The 20606-nt window shown below is 40.3% G+C and overlaps 1 protein-coding gene across 1 annotated transcript in view; it reads left to right on the top strand.

Annotated features, from left to right (window-relative positions):
• The first annotated feature begins 505 nt into the window (after positions 1-505).
• Positions 506-20606, top strand: part of NSF (N-ethylmaleimide sensitive factor, vesicle fusing ATPase) — a 137705-nt gene continuing 117604 nt past the window's right edge. The window contains 1 exon segment of the mRNA XM_036033577.1: positions 506-608. Within this exon segment, the coding sequence (XP_035889470.1) occupies positions 597-608 (12 nt within the window). The 5' untranslated portion in view covers positions 506-596.

The raw sequence follows: 20606 nt of genomic DNA on the forward strand, positions 1-20606 counted from the left end.
GGGCGCTAGGAAAACAAGTCTGGTTACAGAGAAAAGCCTGAATTCACGCAGAACTTGAGTTCAGAGCCAACCAGTCATTAGTGATCTTTTGGTAGGACTAGAACCCATGCTGGGAGCTCATATACATTTTCACACTTCAGTGGGTCTGGAAGTATCAAGCTAAAGGCCATTAAAAGGCAAAGTGCAGCTGCTAAAACGATAGGCACGGGCTCGGTGACGGAAGCCTCAAAAACCTTGCTGCAAAGTTCGGTGCAAACGGCCAGCTGTGATGAGATTCTTATGAGAAGCCCTGCAGACACTCGCTGGCCGACACGTACGCCCTAGGAATACAGTCAACAGACCCTTCACCACTCCCAGAGAACCTGAAGTTCAAAATGGCGCCCGCGTCCCGCCCTCCCACTGTAGTCGACGAGCCCGCGTGCACCCTGAGGGGTGGGAACTCCGGGGGCGCCGGGGACGCGCCCGGGCTCGTGCACGGTCTCGCGGTGGCTGCGTGCCTGCGTGAGGGCGGGCGGGAGGCAGGCGAGCGCGCGTGCGGCGGGGGCGGGCTCTGCTAAGCGCCTGGAGGATCCTAAGAGCTGGACGTGTCCGCGAAGATGGCGGGCCGGGTGAGTGCCGGCCCGGGAACCGCGGCTGAAGGCGGGGGCGCTGGGGTTGCCGGCACTCCAATGTCCGGACGGCTCAGGGGAGGGGAAATGGGCCTGAATAAATGGGGCATTGGAGGGGGCAGCAGGCCAGAGCAGGGCTTGAGAGTGAGAAGGGGGAGCGGTGGCACGGGAATAGCCCTCCTCAGACTCCATCCCCCTAAGAAAGCTCGAGGGGAAGTGAGCCCCTGGCCACTGAGATTTCCTGCATCTCCTTTAATTCCCCTTCTCCATACTTTGGGGCTGTACCCCTCGCCCCTCAAGGCAGCCGCAGGGTTGTGGCCGTCCCATCCCCGTCTGATGGACTCTGGGGGGTTCTCCGCATCCCCTTGCGAGGGCTTATTAGGTGCCGCCTCTGGAGTAACTGCGGAGGATCCGTCTGCTGCATTGGGACGAGAGCTGTGGGAAGGGTCATTAGGAACCCATTTCTGGTTCTTCATAATGAAAGGTCTTGGGAAAGGAGGAAGGAGTGCAAATGTCCCCCCGGCTATGTGGGGGACCTGTCACTGCCGGATCATGCAGTGTCTTTAGCATGAACGTCTTTAGCTTGGTCTGGGGGTTTGGGGTATCGCATTTTGCTTTTATGACTGGTAGTCGCGTCGAATGCAGCGGAATGTGTTGTAGTTTCAGGGTTTTAAATTTTACTTCCTCCTCTAACCTCTAAGATCGCAGTGTAGTATGGGGTTGGCGAGGCGAGATAGGGCTGGTTCTGTGCTGTATTGCAGAGTGCGTTGAGCTATAAGCTCTCTGAGGGATGGATCCTGCCCAGAGATTACACTGATCATAAACCTGGGGACATTAACTGCGTCATTAGGGGATAAGGATGTGCTGTCCCCTGATTATTTTTGCTAGAATATTTGAATGTTTGCATAGACTTATGAATACATACAAATGTCCTATCTTAAATTGTCATGGAATTGTCATGACCGTAAAGGTCATTTAATTCGCTCTTTCTCTTCCTTTTCCCCATAGACTCTCCTTTTTATCTGTGGTTGCTCTGTCCACCTATGTTTCAGATTCTGTCTTTCCCACCTCAGGAACCCCATTTTAACACACTCAAGCTCTCCCATCTCAAAACAAACCCTCTCTCCACCTCCACACCTGTCACCTTTTCTCTTTCCACCTTACAGCCAGAAATCTTGAGTAGAATTGTCAACATTTTTTATTGTCTCCCATTTTTTATCACCCGCTTACCCCTCAGCCCACTGCAGTCAGATTCTAGCTGTGTCATTCCACTGAAATGTGTCCCTAAAATTGTCATTTTTCATTCCTCGTCTTGCTTCATGTCTCAAAAGCATGTGGCATTGGTGATTGACCATTGCCTCCTTCATGGAGAATGCTCTTCTTGTGGCTTCTGTGAAACCTTGCTTCTGTTTTTACTCATACCCTTCTTCTGCAGACTCACCATCCTCTGCCCTGTTATTCAGTGCGTATATTCCTCAAGGCTGTCTTCTCACTCTCTATTTTCTCTTTGGGCAGTTTCTTCTAAGCTGACAGCTTCAAATTTTATCTATGTGTCCGTGACTTTCAGTATTTTACTCCCAGTCCAGACCTATCTTTTAAGTTCCAGAACAATATGTCAAACTAGCTATTCGAAACTAGGCACCTCCAGTTTAACTTGTTGAAATGTAAACCCACCATCCTAGCCCACCTAGTTCGTACTTTTCCTGTGTTTCCTATTTCAGGGAGTGGCACTACCACACACGCATTTATATAGGCTAAAAACCTGGGGTGGGGGTATGGATGTCGTCCTTTATACCTCTTCTCTTTCACCACATCCTTCAAACTGACAGTTCTATCTGCCCTTCCCCCCAAAATGTATCAGGATCAAAGAATGTGGCTTGGGGCATTGCTGCTTTAAACTATGCCCAAATCACCCACTGGACTGGTCACATGGGTTCTGTCATTTTAACATCCTAAAAGTCTCTTCAATCTGTCCACCTCTCTCACATCTTCAATTTTCACCTCCTTTTCCCAAACTACTGTCATTTCTGGTCTGAACTATTGCAGCAAGCTCCGAGGTAGTCTGCTCATGCCATTCTCCACACTGATTGTTTCCTCCTGTGCCCATTCAATACCGCCCTTGATGGCATCTCCTTACTTTTAGGAAAAGGCCAAGTCTGTAACCAGGCCTGTGAAGTCTTTTGTGGTTCTGCTCCTGCCTCTCTCCACTACCCTCCTCACTCCGTATGCTCAGGTTATGTAAGCCTATCAGTCCTCTGAGCCTACAGTGGTTTCTCTCACCACAAGGTCTTTGCAGGTGCTGTTCCCTTTCTTCCGCACATTGTGTTCCCAGCCATTTCCCTCCCACTCAGACCGCTCAGCCACTCAAAGGAAGCCGGTTCCAACCCACACTTCCGGTCATGATCCTTTGCTGTATGCTCTTGAGGAATTGTATTCCTTTCCTTGGAGATTTATCTGTTATTTTAAATTTATCAGTGTGATTGTTTGCCTCTCCCATTAGACTTTACCTTCCATTAGACCATATTGGGTTTTTACTTACTATCATCTGTGCTTTGTACACTGTCTGGGACCTAGGTGCTCAATACATATTTTTAAAAATACGAACCTAATTTCTCAGTGAATATACTAGGGATAAAGGGTGTGTCACCTAAAAGCTAGCCCATTTTACTGACATGTTAAAAAGATCTTTCTTTATATGGAGTTCCATGTAAATGATATACATAGATACTACTTCTGCTGCTTAGAGCGTCATAGAACTAAACAGTTTTTTTCATATGATAGTTCCTCAGATATTTGAAGACAGTTTACATGTTTCCTCAGATTTTTTCTTTTGCAAGTAAAACAGCCCCAATTCCTCCAATATCCTATATTCCAAACCCTTCATGTTTTAGGTTACCTTCCTTCGGAAGCACTCTGTCGCGTTACTGTTTCTTCTTAAATGTGCTACATGCAACATAGTGATCAGTGAAGAATACACTTGAACTATGTATGTTCTCGAGCTGGACAGTACTATTATTAATACAGGGTAAAATTGTATTTGCTTTTTTTCTCCAATAAATCACAACTTTTGGCTCATACTGAGCTTAGAGTCCACTAAAACGCTAATATTTTTTAAAAATCAGCACCCCCTCCCCCATCTAGGAATTGTACAGTTGTTTGGTTGAACCAAAATGTAAGGCCTTACATTTATCCCCTTTACAATTCATTGTTTTAGGTCAGGGCATATCTGCTACTTGTTGAAGGTCTTCTTGGGTTTTACTTCTTCCATGTTATGAGACATAGTAGCTCTCTCTTCAATGTAATAGTAGTGATTCCCATGTCTACGTTCAAGTCCTTGAAATAGCCCTTGACCATGCTGTTAGGGACCCTCTTGTAGGTTGGCACACGTCAGTGCACTTTCGGTAATTTACTTTACCTAGAACTTTTTGGAGATTGCTGTCAAAGCTTAATTTTCAAAAACCACCATCTTTGGAAAATCTGAACACCTTTGGTCCATCTCCGATTGTCTTATTTCTTCTGATAGCTATAATTTTCTAGTAACGGCCTGTCAATGTTTAGCAAATAGAGAGTTAGCCTTGTGATACTCTTAAAATGGGTTCTGTATTTCTTTTTTGTGGGAGAAAAAGGTATTTTGAATTATTGCTTTTGCTTAATTTAGTTAATTTCGGCATCCCAGGATCATCTTGTAAGTGGCATTTATATTCACTGTGTCATCGAACTTCTGTGTGTGTGTTGTATATCGCTGGAACACTGTATCGCTGGGTTTTGCTGTTGACAGCATTACTTACCTGTAGCATATCTTGTCCTTTGCTTTTTCTGGCTGAAAAAGAAAGCATCATATTTAGTTCATATGGGAAATGGGCTGCAGAATAAAAGTGTGATGATACAGTATTGAGGGCACCAGAACTTGATTAATCTCTAAAATATCTTGAAGTCCCTAATCTGAAAAAAGAACCTAAAAGAAAATAATTTTTGTCATTATTGTTCTAGTGTATTTATTATATAAGAAACATGTGGAATGACAAGTTGGATACATTTTATAATAAAATGGTCAGTTGACTTAAATTTATCTGGTTCCCTTTAGCCTTTCAAAAATGTTCAATTAATAAGTTTTCTCAGCTATTTAAAATGTTTGCTACTAATAACGCAGATTCTAAAGGTATAATTATTACTACTTACATCGAACATGGACACTTTAAGAAGAGCTTCACATTCAGATAATTACCACTGCCCCAGGCCTCCACACCATCTTTTAGAATTCTCATGCTACACTGCTCCGGAATCATGGAATCAGAAGTAAAGAAAGACTCTGAAATGCAGCCTTAATAGCTTAGGAGAGCTGACTCTAGGTAAGGCGAGGCTCCTTAGGAAAACTACTCTATGTGGTATTGCTTTCTAGGCCTCTTATATTACCACCACCACCACCCACTACTGAAGAAAAAACAAGAGAAGAAAGGCTTTTCACATTGCCTGAGCTTCTTTGTAATCGTCTGTTCAAATTGCCAGGAATCTCACTTACTGGAGATCCAGCAGTTCCTTTCTAAAAATATATATACATCAATGCAAATAAGCCAGTGGATCACTTTCTTCCTTACCTAGTTGAGGTGATTTGTTGTGAAGAAATAGAATATGATGAACATTAAATAGGCATCTAAGGGAGAGAACTCTCTTAGGAGTTGAAAGGAGTGTAGAAAGATGCTAGAGGTAAAATTTACCTAATCCAACATTTTGACTACACAGGTTAGTATATTAGTATCAGTTAGTATTTTGAAGAAGTTTTTGTAGCCTAGTTCAGAAACCTACCCGCTTACACTTTATGGGTGAATGATATCTTTACCAAATAACCAACCTTTAGGTGAAGTTTTGGAGCACAAGTTATAAGTTGGAAATAGCTCATGTGCAGTACCACAAGTCAAAACAAATAATATAAAATGTTTCATAGTTCCATTCTCTAAATCATTGTTTTGCTATCCAAAGCATATCAACTTTCTACAATTTTATGTGCAGTAGTTAATTACTTTTATACAGGGTCCGGCACAAATAATGCCCCCCTTTTTATGAGCTGGTAATCTGTACTAAATCTTTTATTACGAAATCATAAGCATGTAACTCTGTAACATAACAATATCATACTCAACACGCCATATGACGTTTTAGGTGACATGTTCAGATTGCTGTCCATCTCGTGTGAGACATGTACCCTACCAGCCGCACTCAGTGGAGTCACTTCTGCTGGACCCTGTATATTACTTTAGTGGAGATTTTTAAAAGTATCTTCAAGTACTATACATTTTAGAAAAAAAGTTGAATTCTTACTATTAAATAGCTGCTTCTTTCTGAAACCCAGAGGACTTTGTGCTTAAGATGGATGTGTTTTTTTTTTCCCAAATATTTAAATCAAGGTACAAAAGTATAAGTTGAAGATATATTTATTGTTCTACTTTTGAAAATTCCTGAATTGGCAGAACAGTAACCTTTGCAAACATCTGTATTGACAATACCCTAGATACTTGCAATAATGCTGTTCTTAAGGGTCCACACTCCAGGCACGGTATTTTAGACAATAGTCTCTTAACAGGATCCCTTTTTGTACTCTAGTGTTAATGTCCTTGAATGGGCTCTGAGGCCTATCTTACACTGCCTTCAATTTTCTTTTTCTTTTTTTTTTTTAATATTTTATTTATTTTTAGAGGGGAAGGGAGGGAGATAGAGAGAGAGAGAGAAACATCAATGTGCGGTTGCTGGGGGTTATGGCCTGCAACCCAGGCATGTACCCTGGCTGGGAATCGAACCTGGGACACTTTGGTTCCCAGTCCACGCTCAATCCACTGAGCTATGCCAGCCAGGGCTCAATTTTCTAGTGATTTAATCTCTAGTGTCTAACCTACTTTTTTATGATGAAAACTAAATATTCCTCATGTGACTGTAACTATTTCTATAAGCTCTGTGCATTTTAGAGAAATATACGTTATATACATTTTAAGAGATTTCAAGTATGAGGATTCATGTCATTTTCCATACTTCAAGCTGAGAAGTATGGAAAATGACATGACATATATATCCTTGTGCTCGCTAACCAGATTCAAGTGTTAACATACTCTGATATTTGCTTTAAATTTCTGCATTTTTCAAGATTAAACATTATAGTTCCAACTAAATCTCCTTTGTGTCCCTTCTTTTTTTTTCTTCCTTTTAGAACCTGTTATTTTCTGGATTTAATTTGATTCTTTCATCAAATAAATAATATGAAATATACTTTAAATTCATATCAGTCAGCTGGGAAGAAATCTGAAATGTTTACTATGTTTGATTCCTCCCTCCCTCCCTTCCTGTAGACCCTGTGCATCCCTTCTCATTCCACTAACCTTTCCCAGAAATGGCTACTATCCTAAAGTCGGTATAGATCTGTCTTCTTAATGTCTACATACGTGTGTGCCCATAAAATATATTGTGTGTGTATATAAAATGTATATAATGGTGTTATACTCTGTATTTCCTTCTGCAACCTGCATCTTTTCATTTAAAAGGACACTTGAGACTTAGTCATGTTGATATAGAGAGAGCCAGTTAGTTCTGTTTAACTGCTGTGTCGTATTCTATTCTGGGAATATACCACAATTATCTGTTCTCTCAGCAGAGGAAAATTTAGGTGGTTTCAGAGTTTATTTTTCTAGAGTGGACATTCTTATACATGTCTCTTACCATGTATATGTACAAGTTTCTTTAGGATATATGCCTAGAGACATATACATATGCATTCTTACCAGCAGTGCAGGAGTGTCTGTTACTTATGTCCTCCCAGCACTTAATATTATAGACATGTTTTTTTAGGATTTTACTTATTATTTATTTTTAGAGAGAGGGAAACATCGTTGTGTGGTTGCCTCTCACACATCCCCAGCTGGGGACCTGGCCCACAACCCAGGCATATGCCCTGACTGGGAATCAAATCAGTGACCCCTTGGTTCTCAGGCCGGTGCTCAGTCCACTGAGCCACACCAGCCAGGGCAACATCTTAATTTACACAGCATGGTAGGTGTAAAACAATCCTGTAAATTTGCATTTTCTCTGGTTACTAGTGAAATTGAGCATTTTTCATATTGATCTTTGGGATTTCCTCTTCTGTAAATTACCTTTGTATGTCCTTTGCCCATTTGAGCTGTTAGCATTTTTAAAAAACTGATTTGTAGAGTTTTCCATTTTGAGGGGTGTAAGTTTGCTTGGATTCTCATCCTTTGTTAGTTGCAAATAGCTTTTCTCAGACAGCAGTGATTATTCATGTTTATAGTTTTAGATTTAAATTTTATTATAGTTACAATTACCTATTTTTTTCCTTCTATGATTAGTATGTTTTTAAAGAACTTTTTTCTCATGTTGAAGTCAGAAAGATTTTTTTCTAAAAGGTTTAAAAGTTTGCTTTTCACATTTTGGTGTTTAATTCACCTGGAATTTATTTTTGTGTTTGGTGTGAATTAGGAGCTAATTTTATCTTTTCTGTATGTAGACTCGTTTGTCCCAATATCACTTACTGAATCTGTCCTTTCCCCCACTGATTTGTATGCTGGCTCTGTTTCATATCCAGTCTGTCTGGACTCTGTTCTGTTCCATTCTTCTGTTCATCCATATGTGCACCAAACCGCTGCTTTAATTACCATAGCTTTAAAAAATATTTTTCAGTTACAGTTTACATTCAGTATTATTTTGTATTAGTTTTAGGTGTACAGCATAGTGGTTGGACAATCATATACTTTACAAAGTGGTCCCCCGATATTTCCAGTACCCACCTGGCACCACACATAGTTATTAGAGTCTTCTTGTCTGTATTTCCAATGTTGTGCAATCACCATAGATTTAAAATTGTTCTTGCTGTCTAGTAGGGTGAGCTCCCTTCTTATTTTTCTTCATTTGGCGTTTCTTGACCCTTTTTCATAAGAATTTTAGGAGCAGCTTACTCCCTCCTCTTTTTAAAAAATTATCTTTAAATTTAATTTAGCTTTATCTATTGTTGATTTTGGCCTACTTTTTTTTTACATTAAGCCAAAAAGTGCTAATAATTTATCACAGTTTTGTGCTCTATAGATTTAAAACCAAATGCATTTGCATCAGCTGTTTATGAGTAATGCAGGGTATTTTGGTCCTTTGCTAAATTCAGAATGAAGTGCTAAGTTCTGATGTATTTTGCACTCACCATATAGATCTTTGGTAATGGATAAAATGGGGAAATTATTAATTTAAGGTAAGAAATAACCTGTCGTTTTTTAAATCCAACATTTACTTATTTTTAAAATCACTAAATAATAGAGAGTAGAGTTTCACTGTTGGATTTTCTTTAATTGTAAGATGTTTTTAGTGTGACGTGCATGTAACAAACATTTTCTTGGTTTGACATGCAATGAAAATAGTAATTACCACTAATTCTTGGTCTTCCAAAGAAAATCTATGTTAGAGGATTTAAAGTTTGCAGTTATCCTAGTTACTTTTCTCCTAGAGAACAATATTAACAGAATTCTGTGAGAAGAGAGCAGACTTAATTCCCACTGTTTGAACAGAACCTATCGTGGAAGTATTAATGATTTTTGAATTCATGGATGAACATGTATTTCTGAATACCTTAATAAATAGTCATTTGGACAATGTCTGTAATTTGAATTTTAATGTTATATTCTCTGCCAAGATATTGAATGCTCCACTGGTGTTTATTCTGTTATGTAAATCATTAATAGGATAGCGTAGATAAAACTTTAAACAGCTACTGGACTCCGATGCAGTCTTTCCTTCACCTGCAGACAGAGTCTGATAACTATTTTTTGTATATATAGCCTTCTAATCAATTTACTACTTATCAAGCATCAAAATAAACTTAATTATATTTACCAAGTTAAATGATGAAATCGACCCAAGAGCATTGCTGAAGCCTCTTTTCTACATATTTTCTCTCTATTATAGAAGGAAATGAACCTGTATTTCTGTTTTTATGAAGTTTATTCCTCCTTACTTAGTACAATGATTTCTCAAAGTGGAGGCTGCAGACCAGCCAGTCAGTATCACCTGAGAACGTGTTCAAAATGCAGATTCTCAGGCTCCACCCCAGGCTGGTTAAATGGGAAGCTCTGGAGGGGCGGGGCCCTGCAATCTCTTTTAAGAGTTCTCCAGGTGGTTCTGGTGTGTGCTGAAGTTGACATGGTGCAGTATTTTGAACTCTCCCATTTAGTTCCTTATAAATTGTTGGAGATATTTTTTCCAGATTTCTTTCCAAATGTATACTCCAACTTGTTACTTCTATATTTCCAGTCATTGTCTTTTCTTCCCTTCAATACCTTCTATATCCAATTTTCAAACATTTAAGAAAGCTTAGTTATTTCTTGTTGTATAGTAGATGTTGTACCCTTCCTGACCTTCCCATAGAAACAATTTAAAATGCTAACTATAGTTAATAATGTATACTTGAAATTTGCTGATAGGTCTTAAGTGTTCTTACCACATACCCACACACAGAATGGTAACTCTGTAACTTGATTATAGTAATCATTATATAACATATGCTTATATCACAACACCACATTGTATGCCTTAGGCAAAACTCCCTAAAGCTGAACATATGGCATGTATGTTTATGCCCCCACAATTCTACTGGAGGCTGGGTGGGGTGAGGTGGGAATATATTCAAGAGAAATACATATATATATATTATTCAAAAGACATGTACACACATGTTAATAACAACCGTATTCATAATTAAAAACTAGAAGAAACTTAAATGAATAAATAATGGTGGTATACTCATATAATTATGTATTATAGGAAGCAATGAAAATGAATGAACTTTTGCCACATGTAACAACCTGGATAAGTATCATAATATTGAGGGGCAGAAGTCAGACACAAAATGATACATGGTGTATGATTCCATTTGCGTAAAGTTTTCAAAAACTGGCAAAATGAATCCATGGTTTCTCTCTGGTGATAGAAGCGACAGTGCTTATCTGTGGTTGGGGGTGAGGGTCTAGTGAGCGGGGGGCAGAAGGGAATGCTGGCAGTGTTTTTCTTGTAGTGGGTGCTGGTTACCTTGGGTGTGTTCACTTCGTAGAAATTCATTGAGCCAAACGCTTACAATGTATGTACTTTTCTGAATGTATGTTTTTCTTCAATAAAAAGTTGATTTAAAGAAATGGTAATGTTCTTTTTCTTAAACTGGGTGGTAGCTACATGGTGTTTGTTTCATGGTGTTTTGTATCTTTTATACACGTTTAATAAATATTTTATTTAGTATTCAGAACTTATAAAAAGTGGCTACTGCTTCATTGTTAATGTATGTCTGTAATGCCCCAAGCACTCTACTTCAAGCATATGCGCGGAGCACAGTGCCTGGGACATTATAGATACATGTTAAATGTGCATTCTGCTGAGTAGAAGTAGGCTAGTAATTTCCTTTTTGCCTTCTAGCAACCAACTTTGACTCAGTTATTGGTACATAATTATTTGTAGCTAGTAACATTATAAATAATGCCATTATATTGTGCTTATTTTTAGTATTATCAAGCTGAATTTGTTAAATTATTGAGAAACTTCTCAATATTATGGCATGAGCACTAGCCATCATGAATTATTAGTATATTGTTTTTAATTGTGACTCAGATGAACATAAGCAATTTAGATAAGTATAGTGCAGACTTATAGATGTAAGTCAATAGATTTTGTAGCTTTGAAGATGTGAAGTTTATTCGACCTAATTTTCAGGTGTCTTCTTTTTTTATTTGCTTCTGAACAACTAAAGTTGCAGCTAACTTTTCCATTAAATCTTGTGTTCTTTCCTCTGTACTGTGCTGCCTCTTGCTTCTCGCCTGTCTTATATCTTCACTTTCTGCTTTCCCGACATGCAGTGCCCTGCATCTTGCTAAGGAAAGAGTCCTGAGGTGTGAGACTTAGGGGCTGGGACTGGGGAGAGGCTCTAGACTTTGGATCTTAGTTCTGACTCCTTCTCCAAAGGTCCTTCTCTTCCTCTTCACCCTTCAAAAGAACAGTGTGGCAAATTTTCATCAGGATGTTGGGAATTTAAGGAAAAAAGCTTCATAAACATTGTTTTAATTTCTTTAACAACATTTGGAGTAAACTTTCCTGAGTAAGAGCACTAAGTTACTAAATAAGAATATTTGAAATTGAATGGTATTTCACAGTTTTGAAAACACCTTCACAGATCTTTTCTCATTAGATTCTCAGAGCAACCTTATGAGTTGTTCAAAAAATTTAGTTCAACTAACAGAAAAATCCACAGCTAACATCTTACTTATTGGTGAACACTGAAAATTTTCTCTTGAAGATCAAGGATAAGATGAAGCTGTCTGCTCTCACCACTTCAGCTCAGCACTCTATTGGAGGTTCTTGGTAGGGCAGTTAAGCAAGAAAAAGAAGAGAAAAAGGCATTCAGATTGAAAAGAAATAAAATTGTGGATGACGTGACCTTGTATATAGAAAATTCTAAAGAATTTACCGAAAAGAACTGTTAGAGCTAATAAATGTATCCAGCAAAGTTGTAGGATAGGAGTCCCATATACAAAAATAAGTACATTTCTGTACTCTAGCAATGAACATCTGAAAATGAAATTAAGAAAACAGTTTAATTTACAATAGCATCAAAAGAATAAAATAGAAATAAATTTAACCAAAGAAGTGTAAGACTTATACACTGAAACCTGTAAAGCATGCTGAAGAAGTTAAAGATCTAAATAAATGGAAACGTATGTTCATGAATTGTAAGACAATATTGTTAATTGTCTTACTCCCCAACTTGATCAATAAATTCAATACAGTGCCTATGAAAATTCCAGCTGTTTTTTCCAGGAATGGACAAGCTGATTCTAAACTTCAGATGGAACTGCAAAGCCATTTTAGCCACAGCAATCTTGCAAAAGAAGAACAAAGTTGAAAGACACACTTTCTAATTACAAAACTTACTACAAAGCTGGAGTAACCAAGATGTTGTGGTGGCATGAGAACAGTCATATAAACCAGTGGAATAGAATTGAAAGTTCACAGATAAACCTGTACACTTATGATCTACCGATCTTCAACAAGGGTGCCAAGATTGTTCCGTGGGGGGAAAAGTATTTCTAACAAATGATGCTGGGACAACTGGATATCTACATGCAAAAGAATGAATTCAGACCTCTGTCTTATACCATATACAAAAATTAACTCAGAATGGCTCAAAGATCTAAATCTATAAAATTCTTAGAAGGAAATATAGATGAAAATCTGCACAACCTTGGATTAAACAGTGATTTTTTTTAGTTACACAAAATATAAGCAATCCAAGAACAAATAGATAAATCAGGCTTCATCAGAATTTAACACTTTCATGTATCAAAGGATCCTATCAAGAAAGTGAAAAGACAGCCCACAAAATGAAAGAAAATATTTGCAAATCATATGTGTCTGATAAGGTCTAGTGTCCAGAATACGTAAAGAACCCTTACAACTCAACAATAAAAAGACAACCCGATTTTAAAGTGGACAAAGGATTTGAATAGACATTTTTCCATAAAAGCTGGGCAGTTAACAAGCACTTGAAAAGATGCTAAACATTATAGTCATTAGGGAAGTGCACATCAAAACCACAGTGAGACACAGCATGACTCCCAGTGGTGCGCTGCAGCTAAGGAAGTGCTGGTGACAATGCAGAGCGACGGGAGCCCTCCTTCACTGCTGCTGGGAATGTAAAATGGTGCAGCCATTGTGGGAAACAGTTTGGCAGTTCTTCAAACACTTAAACAGAATGACCCAACAATTCTACTCATAGGTATATAACCAAGGGAGTTGAAAATACATGTTCATACATAAACTTGTACATGGATATATTTTTTTAAATATATTTTATTGATTATGCTATTACAGTTGTCCCATTTCCCCCTTCACTCCCCTCCACCCTGTACCCCCTCTCCCACCCACGTTCCCCCCCTTTAGTTCATGTCCATGTGTCATACTTGTGAGTTCTTTAGCTTCTACATTTCCTGTACTATTCTTGCCCTCCCCCTGTCTATTTTCAACCTACATTCTATGCTACTTATTCTCTATACCTTTTCCCCCTCTCTCCTCCTCCCACCCCGCTACTGCTAGCCCTCCATGTGCCCTCCATTTCTGTGGTTCTGTTCCTGTTCGAGTTGTTTACTTAGTTTCTTTTGGTTTTGCTTTAGGTGTGGTTGTTAATAATTGTGAGTTTGCTGTCCTTTTACTATACATGTCTTTTCTTTTATCTTCTTTTCTTAGATAAGTCCCTTTAGCATTTCATAAAATAAGGGCTTGGTGATGATGAACTCCTTTAATTTGACCTTATCTGAAAAGCACTTTATCTTCCCTTCCATTCTAAATGAGAGCTTTGCTGGATAGAGCAATCTGGGATGTAGGTCCTTGTCTTTCATGACTTGGAATATTTCTTTCCAGCCCCTTCTTGCCTGTAAGGTCTCTTTGGAGAAATCAGCTGACAGTCTGATGGGAACTCCTTTGTAGGTGACTGTCCCCTTATCTCTTGCTGCTTCTAGGATTCTCTCCTTTGTTTTTACCTTGGCTAATGTAATTATGATGTGCCTTGGTGTGTTTCTTCTTGGGTCCAACTTCTTTGGGGCTCTCTGCGCTTCTTGGATTTCTTGGAAGACTGTTTCCTTTGCCAGATTGGGGAAGTTCTCCTTTATTATTTGTTCAAATAACTTTTCCACTTGTTGGTCCTCCCCTTCTGGTACCCCTATAATTCGGATGTTGGAACGTTTAAAGGTGTCCTCGATGGTCTTAAGCTTTTCCTCGATTTTTTGAATTCTTATTTCATCATGCTTTCCTGCTTCGTTGATTCTATCTTCCTTCTGGTCCACTGTATTGTTTTGAGACTCAGATTCCTTCCTTTCACTATTGGCTCTCCTCCGTGTATCTTCCTGCATCTCTTTTATGGTAACCTGCATCCTTTCATCTAAATCGCACCCAAAGTCAACCAATTCCGTGAGCTTTCTGATCACCAGTGTTTTGAACTGCGCATCTGATAGATTGGCTATTTCTTGGTTGCTCAAAAGGATGAGTCCTGGGGGACTGATCTGTTCTGCTGAAAACATGTCTTATGTCTTTCCCTGTCTCTCCTATTATTTTTTTTTTTTTTCCTTTTCCGGTCTGGTCGCTCTTGTTACGGTGGGTGGCGGAGCCTTAGGTGTTCACCGGGGCTGGGCACCCCAGTCGCTAGATTGTGACGTTATATGTGGGGGAGGGGGTGGGAGCGGGGACAGGAGGGAGCAATGGCGACAGTTCCATTCTCCTGGACTCAGACACTTCCTTGCTTGGGATCCTGGGCCGCAAGCTCTGCCCTGGTCCACAATCGCTGCCCCACTGGCTCCCCCAACCTCAGCTTGCGGACTCAGGGATCACCACTGCGTTCTTCTGCCCCAGATGGCTGTCGCGCCGATTTTGAGCCAAATTTCCCCCGACCTCCGTGCACCGCCCACCCGCGCCCACCCAGCTTGTCGTCCCCTACCAGTCTGGATGTACGGGTCTATTTCAACTTCTCGGCTGTCCGACTTCCATTCAGATAAATCCTCTGACAGTTCTGAGTGAAATTATGCCTGTAAATTATTGTTTTTCTATTCTTGGTTGTTCGAGGAGGTACGGTGCGTCCACCTATTCCTCCATCTTGCCGGAAGTCCGGAAGCTGTCTAAACTTGTACATGGATATTCATAGCATCATTATTGATAGTAATCAAAGAGTGGGGCTAACCCAGTGTCCATCAGCTGGTGAATGAACAGATATGATACATCCATGCAATGCAATGTGATCCAGCCATGAAAAGGAATGAAGTACTGTCACATGCCACAACTTGATGCTACGTGAAAGAAGCCGGTCAGAAAGAGAACAGATTGTAAGATTGTATTTATATGAAATGCCCAGAATAGGCAAATCCAGAGAGACAGAAAGTAGATTAGTGGTTGCCAGGGCATGAAAGGAGTCAGGAATTGGGACTAGCCGCTGATAGGTCCAGGGTTTCATTTTGGAGTGCTGGACATGTTCTGGAATTTGTGGTGATGATTGTGTTACATAGTGAATATATGGAAAAGCCCTGGAGTGTACACTTTAAAATAATGAATTGTATGCTATACAGGGTGGGGGAAAAGTCGGTTTACAGTTCGTATGGAAAAAGACCTGCAAGTTATGATTATTACAATACTTTATTAACTCAGTCTTGTATACTCACACTGTAAACCTGCTTTTGCCCCACCCTGTATTAATACATAAAATTACGTTGTCTCAGTCTGTTTGGGCTGCTACAACAAAATGCCTGAGACTAGGTTGCTTATACACAACAGAATTTATTTTTCATGGTTCTGGAGGCTGGAAGTCTTCTGAGGATGCCGGCATGGTTGAGTGAAGGCCCTCTTCTGGATCACAGACTTCTCACTGTGTCCTCTCTTGATGGAAGGGGTAAGCTAGCTCTCTAGGTAAGGGGTAAGCTAGCTCTCTTTGACAAGGGTACTAATCCCATTCATAAAGGTTCTGCCTTTATGGCCTAATCACCTCCCAAAGGCCTCGCCTCTTATAATGTTACTACTTGGGCATTAGGTTTTCAACATGAATTTTGGGAAGACACAGACTATAGCAGAACTATATTTCCTATAACAGAACTATATTTCTTTTTTTTAAGATTTTATTTATTTATTTTTAGAGAGGGAAGGGGAGAGAGAGAGAGAGAGAGAAATATCAATGTGCAGTTACTGGGGGTCATGGACTGCAACCCAGGCATGTACCCTGACTGGGAATTGAACCTGCGACACTTTGGTTCTCAGCCGGAGCTCAATCCATTAAGCTACACCAGCCAGGACTTAGAACTATATTTCAAAAAAGGCTAATAACAAGTTCAACTGCTCTGGCTGGGTAGCTCAGTTGGTTAGAGCATCGTCCCCATATGCTAAGGTTGCAGGTTTGATCCCCAGTCAGGCCACATACAAGAATCAACCAGTGAATACATAAATATGGGGAACAACAAATCAATGTTTCTCTCTCTCCATCTCTCCCTTCCTCTCTCTAAAAACAACAACAAAAAGTTCAGCTAATATGTATTGTGTGTTCATTGGGTGGACAGGCATGCCAGAGCTTAGAATTATGATATTTAACTACATAGTGTAAAATAGATAGTGATAAACAGTGAGAAAACTGTTGAGGAAGCACAAATAAAGGAAATATAGGAGATATTAGATCTTACTCAGAACCAGGGAGTTTCATACATGACTTTGCAAGATGGGTAAGATGGAAGGGGTTTGGAATAGGGAATTGAAGCAAAAAGAGCAGTGTGAACAAAGGCACGGAGTCTGGAATATGAAGTACATAGGGTGGGGCACTGAGGTGGATGATGCAGAAAAACAAGGGTAGATCCTGCTAAGGAGTTTTGGTTTTATTTAGAAGCTGCATTTTTAATTTTAGGTCTTGTCTGGTGGCAGGGGGAAGACTGAATTGGAGAAAAGAAATTAGAGTCAGGGAAACCAATTAGGTTATTTTGGGGGTGGGGGGTTGTTTGTGTTTTAAACTTTTTATTTATTATTTATTTCTTAGGAGAGAGGTAATACAGGCTGAACTGGACCAGCAGTCCTGAAGATGGAAGGGGGGACTCAAATGCCTGTGACAGTGTAGAAGGAGATCTCTAGGTCCCGCCCCCACTGTGGAGCGAGAGGTTAGGTGGTAAAGGAAAAGAATGACCCTGAAGTTGTGAGTTTGAGTGACTTGACAGGATAACGATGGTATTGACAGAGAGCCGGAGGACAGTGAGAGGAACAAGAGAGCGGATAGTGCGGAGAGGGAGACGCCACTGAACTTGGCAACTAAGAAGTCATTGGTGGCTTGGAAGACAGAGCAACTGAGGAGTTGTTGCTGGACAAAATTTCTAATGGTAGTTGGGGAAGATTGCTGTATGAGGAGAAAATGGGAGGCAAAAGGGAGACTTGGGCGAAGCTTGGTTGTGAAGTGAAGAGAAAAAGGGTTGATAATTTGAGGTAACAGGTGAGTTAAGGGATTTTTGCTTGTTAAGTCACTATGAGAGGTGTAGACATGCCTCTGTGAGGAGAGAGGCTTGCTGGCAGTGACCCCAGATGCACAGGAGAAAAGGCTGGTGGGTTGGGACCAAACCTACAGGTGAAGGGTTTGTCTCCTCTGTATTTGCATCTGTCTTGTGTTGTTCAGCATTATTTGGTTTTACCCATGTTGTGTGCATAGGTAGCTAGTTTCTTTTTAATTGCTGGATACTAGTCCTTTGTATGGACTCTACCACAGTTTGTTTGTTTATCCATTCACCTTTTGGTAGGCATTTGTGTTATTTCCAACTTGGGGTTCTTATGAATAAAGCTGTTACGAAATTTGTGTGCCGCTGTGGCTCTGTGCTTGCATTTCTTCTGACTGACCGTGTCATATCTTTGCCAATATTTTAATGTTGTCAGCCTTTTACAGTTCTCTTCTCTTTTCTTTTCCTTCCCAAAAGACCAGCATGGGAAGTTGCTTTTATCTTTAAGTTTATAAAGGAATTTTAAGGCCCTAGGGGTGTGAGGAGGTTCATCTCTGTGAATGGTCGGATAATGGTCTGAGGTGGATGATGTGAAGGGTATCTCTAGAGGCTCTTTGAGAGAGAACTGTGGGACATAAAAAGTTTAACTTATTTCTACCCCATCATGTCTAGTCCCTCATGACTTCTAAATTTTAACAGAAATCATCATTACAGGGGTTTATAGCACAGAGTGGTGACTCCACAGGCCTGAAGACAGGTGTTACTGGCGCCCTCCGCCTCTTGTTCTGCACTGGCACCCTCCAGCAAACCCTGATGCAGCGACAGCTGCTAGCCACATGCGGCGCGCTTGAAATGTGCACCGCACATTTGCAACTGAGGAATTTTTAATTTTAATTAATTTTAATTTTGTCATATGTGTCTGTTGGTCACTTTATTGAACAGTGCAGTTCTAAAGTGTTGTTTTCCGGGAAAGATGGTCCAACAAGGAATGTACTCATTGAGTGGCACTCGTCAGCTGAGCTGGCTCTGGGGCAAGTTCGTGTTTTCCCTCCCACGTCCCTTTCCTTTGGGGAACTTGTGCATCTGTGGAGAGCCGTCCCCAAGGCCTGCAGCCCCCCAGAACCAGTGGGCTCAGGAGTGCCACAGTGTGGGCAGGGGCAAATTAGTTGGTAACCAGCTCTCCCAGTGAGGTACTGTGTTTTTTTCCTGCCAAACTTGCCCCACTAAATTCTTTAGTGAACGGGAAAGCATATACTTTATCTGATTTTTAAAGTGAATCTTTGGACAAAATTACATTACTTAAACTCAAAAGCTGTATAATGTCACCCAGAGGAGTCCTGGTTAAATCCCCAATTTTTCAAGAAAGAGAAACAAATTCTCTTTCTGTCTTTTAAAGGCTCTCAAATAAATAGTGATATCATTACTTCCACTAAAGTTTCATTCTTTTGATTGGCAATGAATTAGTAATTTTTTACGTTTCAAATTGTTAATGAAAACATTTTACAGCCTTCAGACAGTTAAATGTTCTAGTCTGTCAGAGATTACTCAACTTATATAAAATTGCTCATCAGTTTTGTATTTTCATTTCTTAATATCTGCATGGGTCTAGTGGCTGGACTCTTATTATTCTTTCCTGGAGGCAAGGTCAGTGTTAGGAAAACTGAGGAATTTTCCCTTGGCATTGCTGTGGTAAGTAAACAGCTGCTATTTTGGGGACGTACATTGTGATAAGAAAATGAGATACCCTGCTTGGCTTACCATAGAAACACAGATGCTTCTGGGTTCCAGCAGAGAGGCCTTTTGCTCACAGCATCTGTGTGTGTTGGCCAGACAGAGGACTTCTAAAGATTTTTTCACTGTTTTTTGAAGGACACCACCTCTTTGACAAGTAAACAAGTTTAAAAATGAAAAGGTTAACTTAGCATTTTATAATTTTTTGTATTACTTCAGCTATATCAGTTCTGTGTCATTTTGGGCTACTTACTAGATAATTAAGTTATATCACTTCCTAAATAATCTTGAAATGTCCTTTGTATGCATTATTCTTTGAATTGTTTATTTCACAGTTGAGATCGCTTTGTGTTGGTCCATAAGTTCATTCATTCACACGTGTTTGATGAGCACTCACTGTGTGCCAGGCCCTGTACTGCCCCGGGAACCAAAAACTGGAGCAGAACCCAGTCTTAGTTCTTGAGAAGCACACTGTCCTTTATGGAATGCAAATGTGTAAACAGACAGTCAAGTAAAAATGCAGATAGGTGCTTCCACTGGAAGTGTATTCTGTCAGTTGTGTGGGGAAGGTAAGATGGGTCAGAGTGGATGCCCGAAACTGCAAATAGTACCAAACCCTACACATACAGTGTTTTTCCTATACAAACACACCCATGATAAAGTTTAATTTATAAAGTAGGCGCAGTAAGAGATTAACAGTAACTAATAATAAGACAAACAATTACACCCATAGACTGTAATAAAAGCGATGTGAATGCGGTCTCTGTGAGTTGAACTGAGACAGCTCCAGGGTGCCTGATGAGCAAGCAGCAAGGGTGGTGTGGGTACACTGGGTAGCAGAACTGTCCTGTCCTGGGCAGGCCGGAGGGGGCAGCACAAGAGCCCATCACGCCGCTCAGAGCGGCACCCAATTTAAAACCTATCAGCTGTTTTTTCCTGGAATTTTCCATTTCATAGTTTTGGACTGCCGTCGACTGTGGTGACTGAACCTGCTGCAGGCAGCACCGTGGGTGAGGGAGGACTGCTGTAAAGGAAAGAACCTTCTAGGTGAAAGAGTCCCCGGGGCGGGGGAGCAGTTAAAAAGCTGGGCAGGTTTTTGCCAGGTGGCTGGCCAAATTGCGACCACGGGCAGGAATACTGTCTCGTTCAGAAAGCAAGCTTATGGCCTAGCCTTTATTCATCGTCTGTTCTAAGTTAGCGATTTCCAAACAGTCTACCATGCATCTCCTAAGTAAGAAAACGTATTGGTCAT

This window comes from Phyllostomus discolor, chromosome 8 (genome assembly GCF_004126475.2).
Source record: "Phyllostomus discolor isolate MPI-MPIP mPhyDis1 chromosome 8, mPhyDis1.pri.v3, whole genome shotgun sequence".
NCBI classification, from domain to species: Eukaryota; Metazoa; Chordata; class Mammalia; order Chiroptera; family Phyllostomidae; genus Phyllostomus; species Phyllostomus discolor.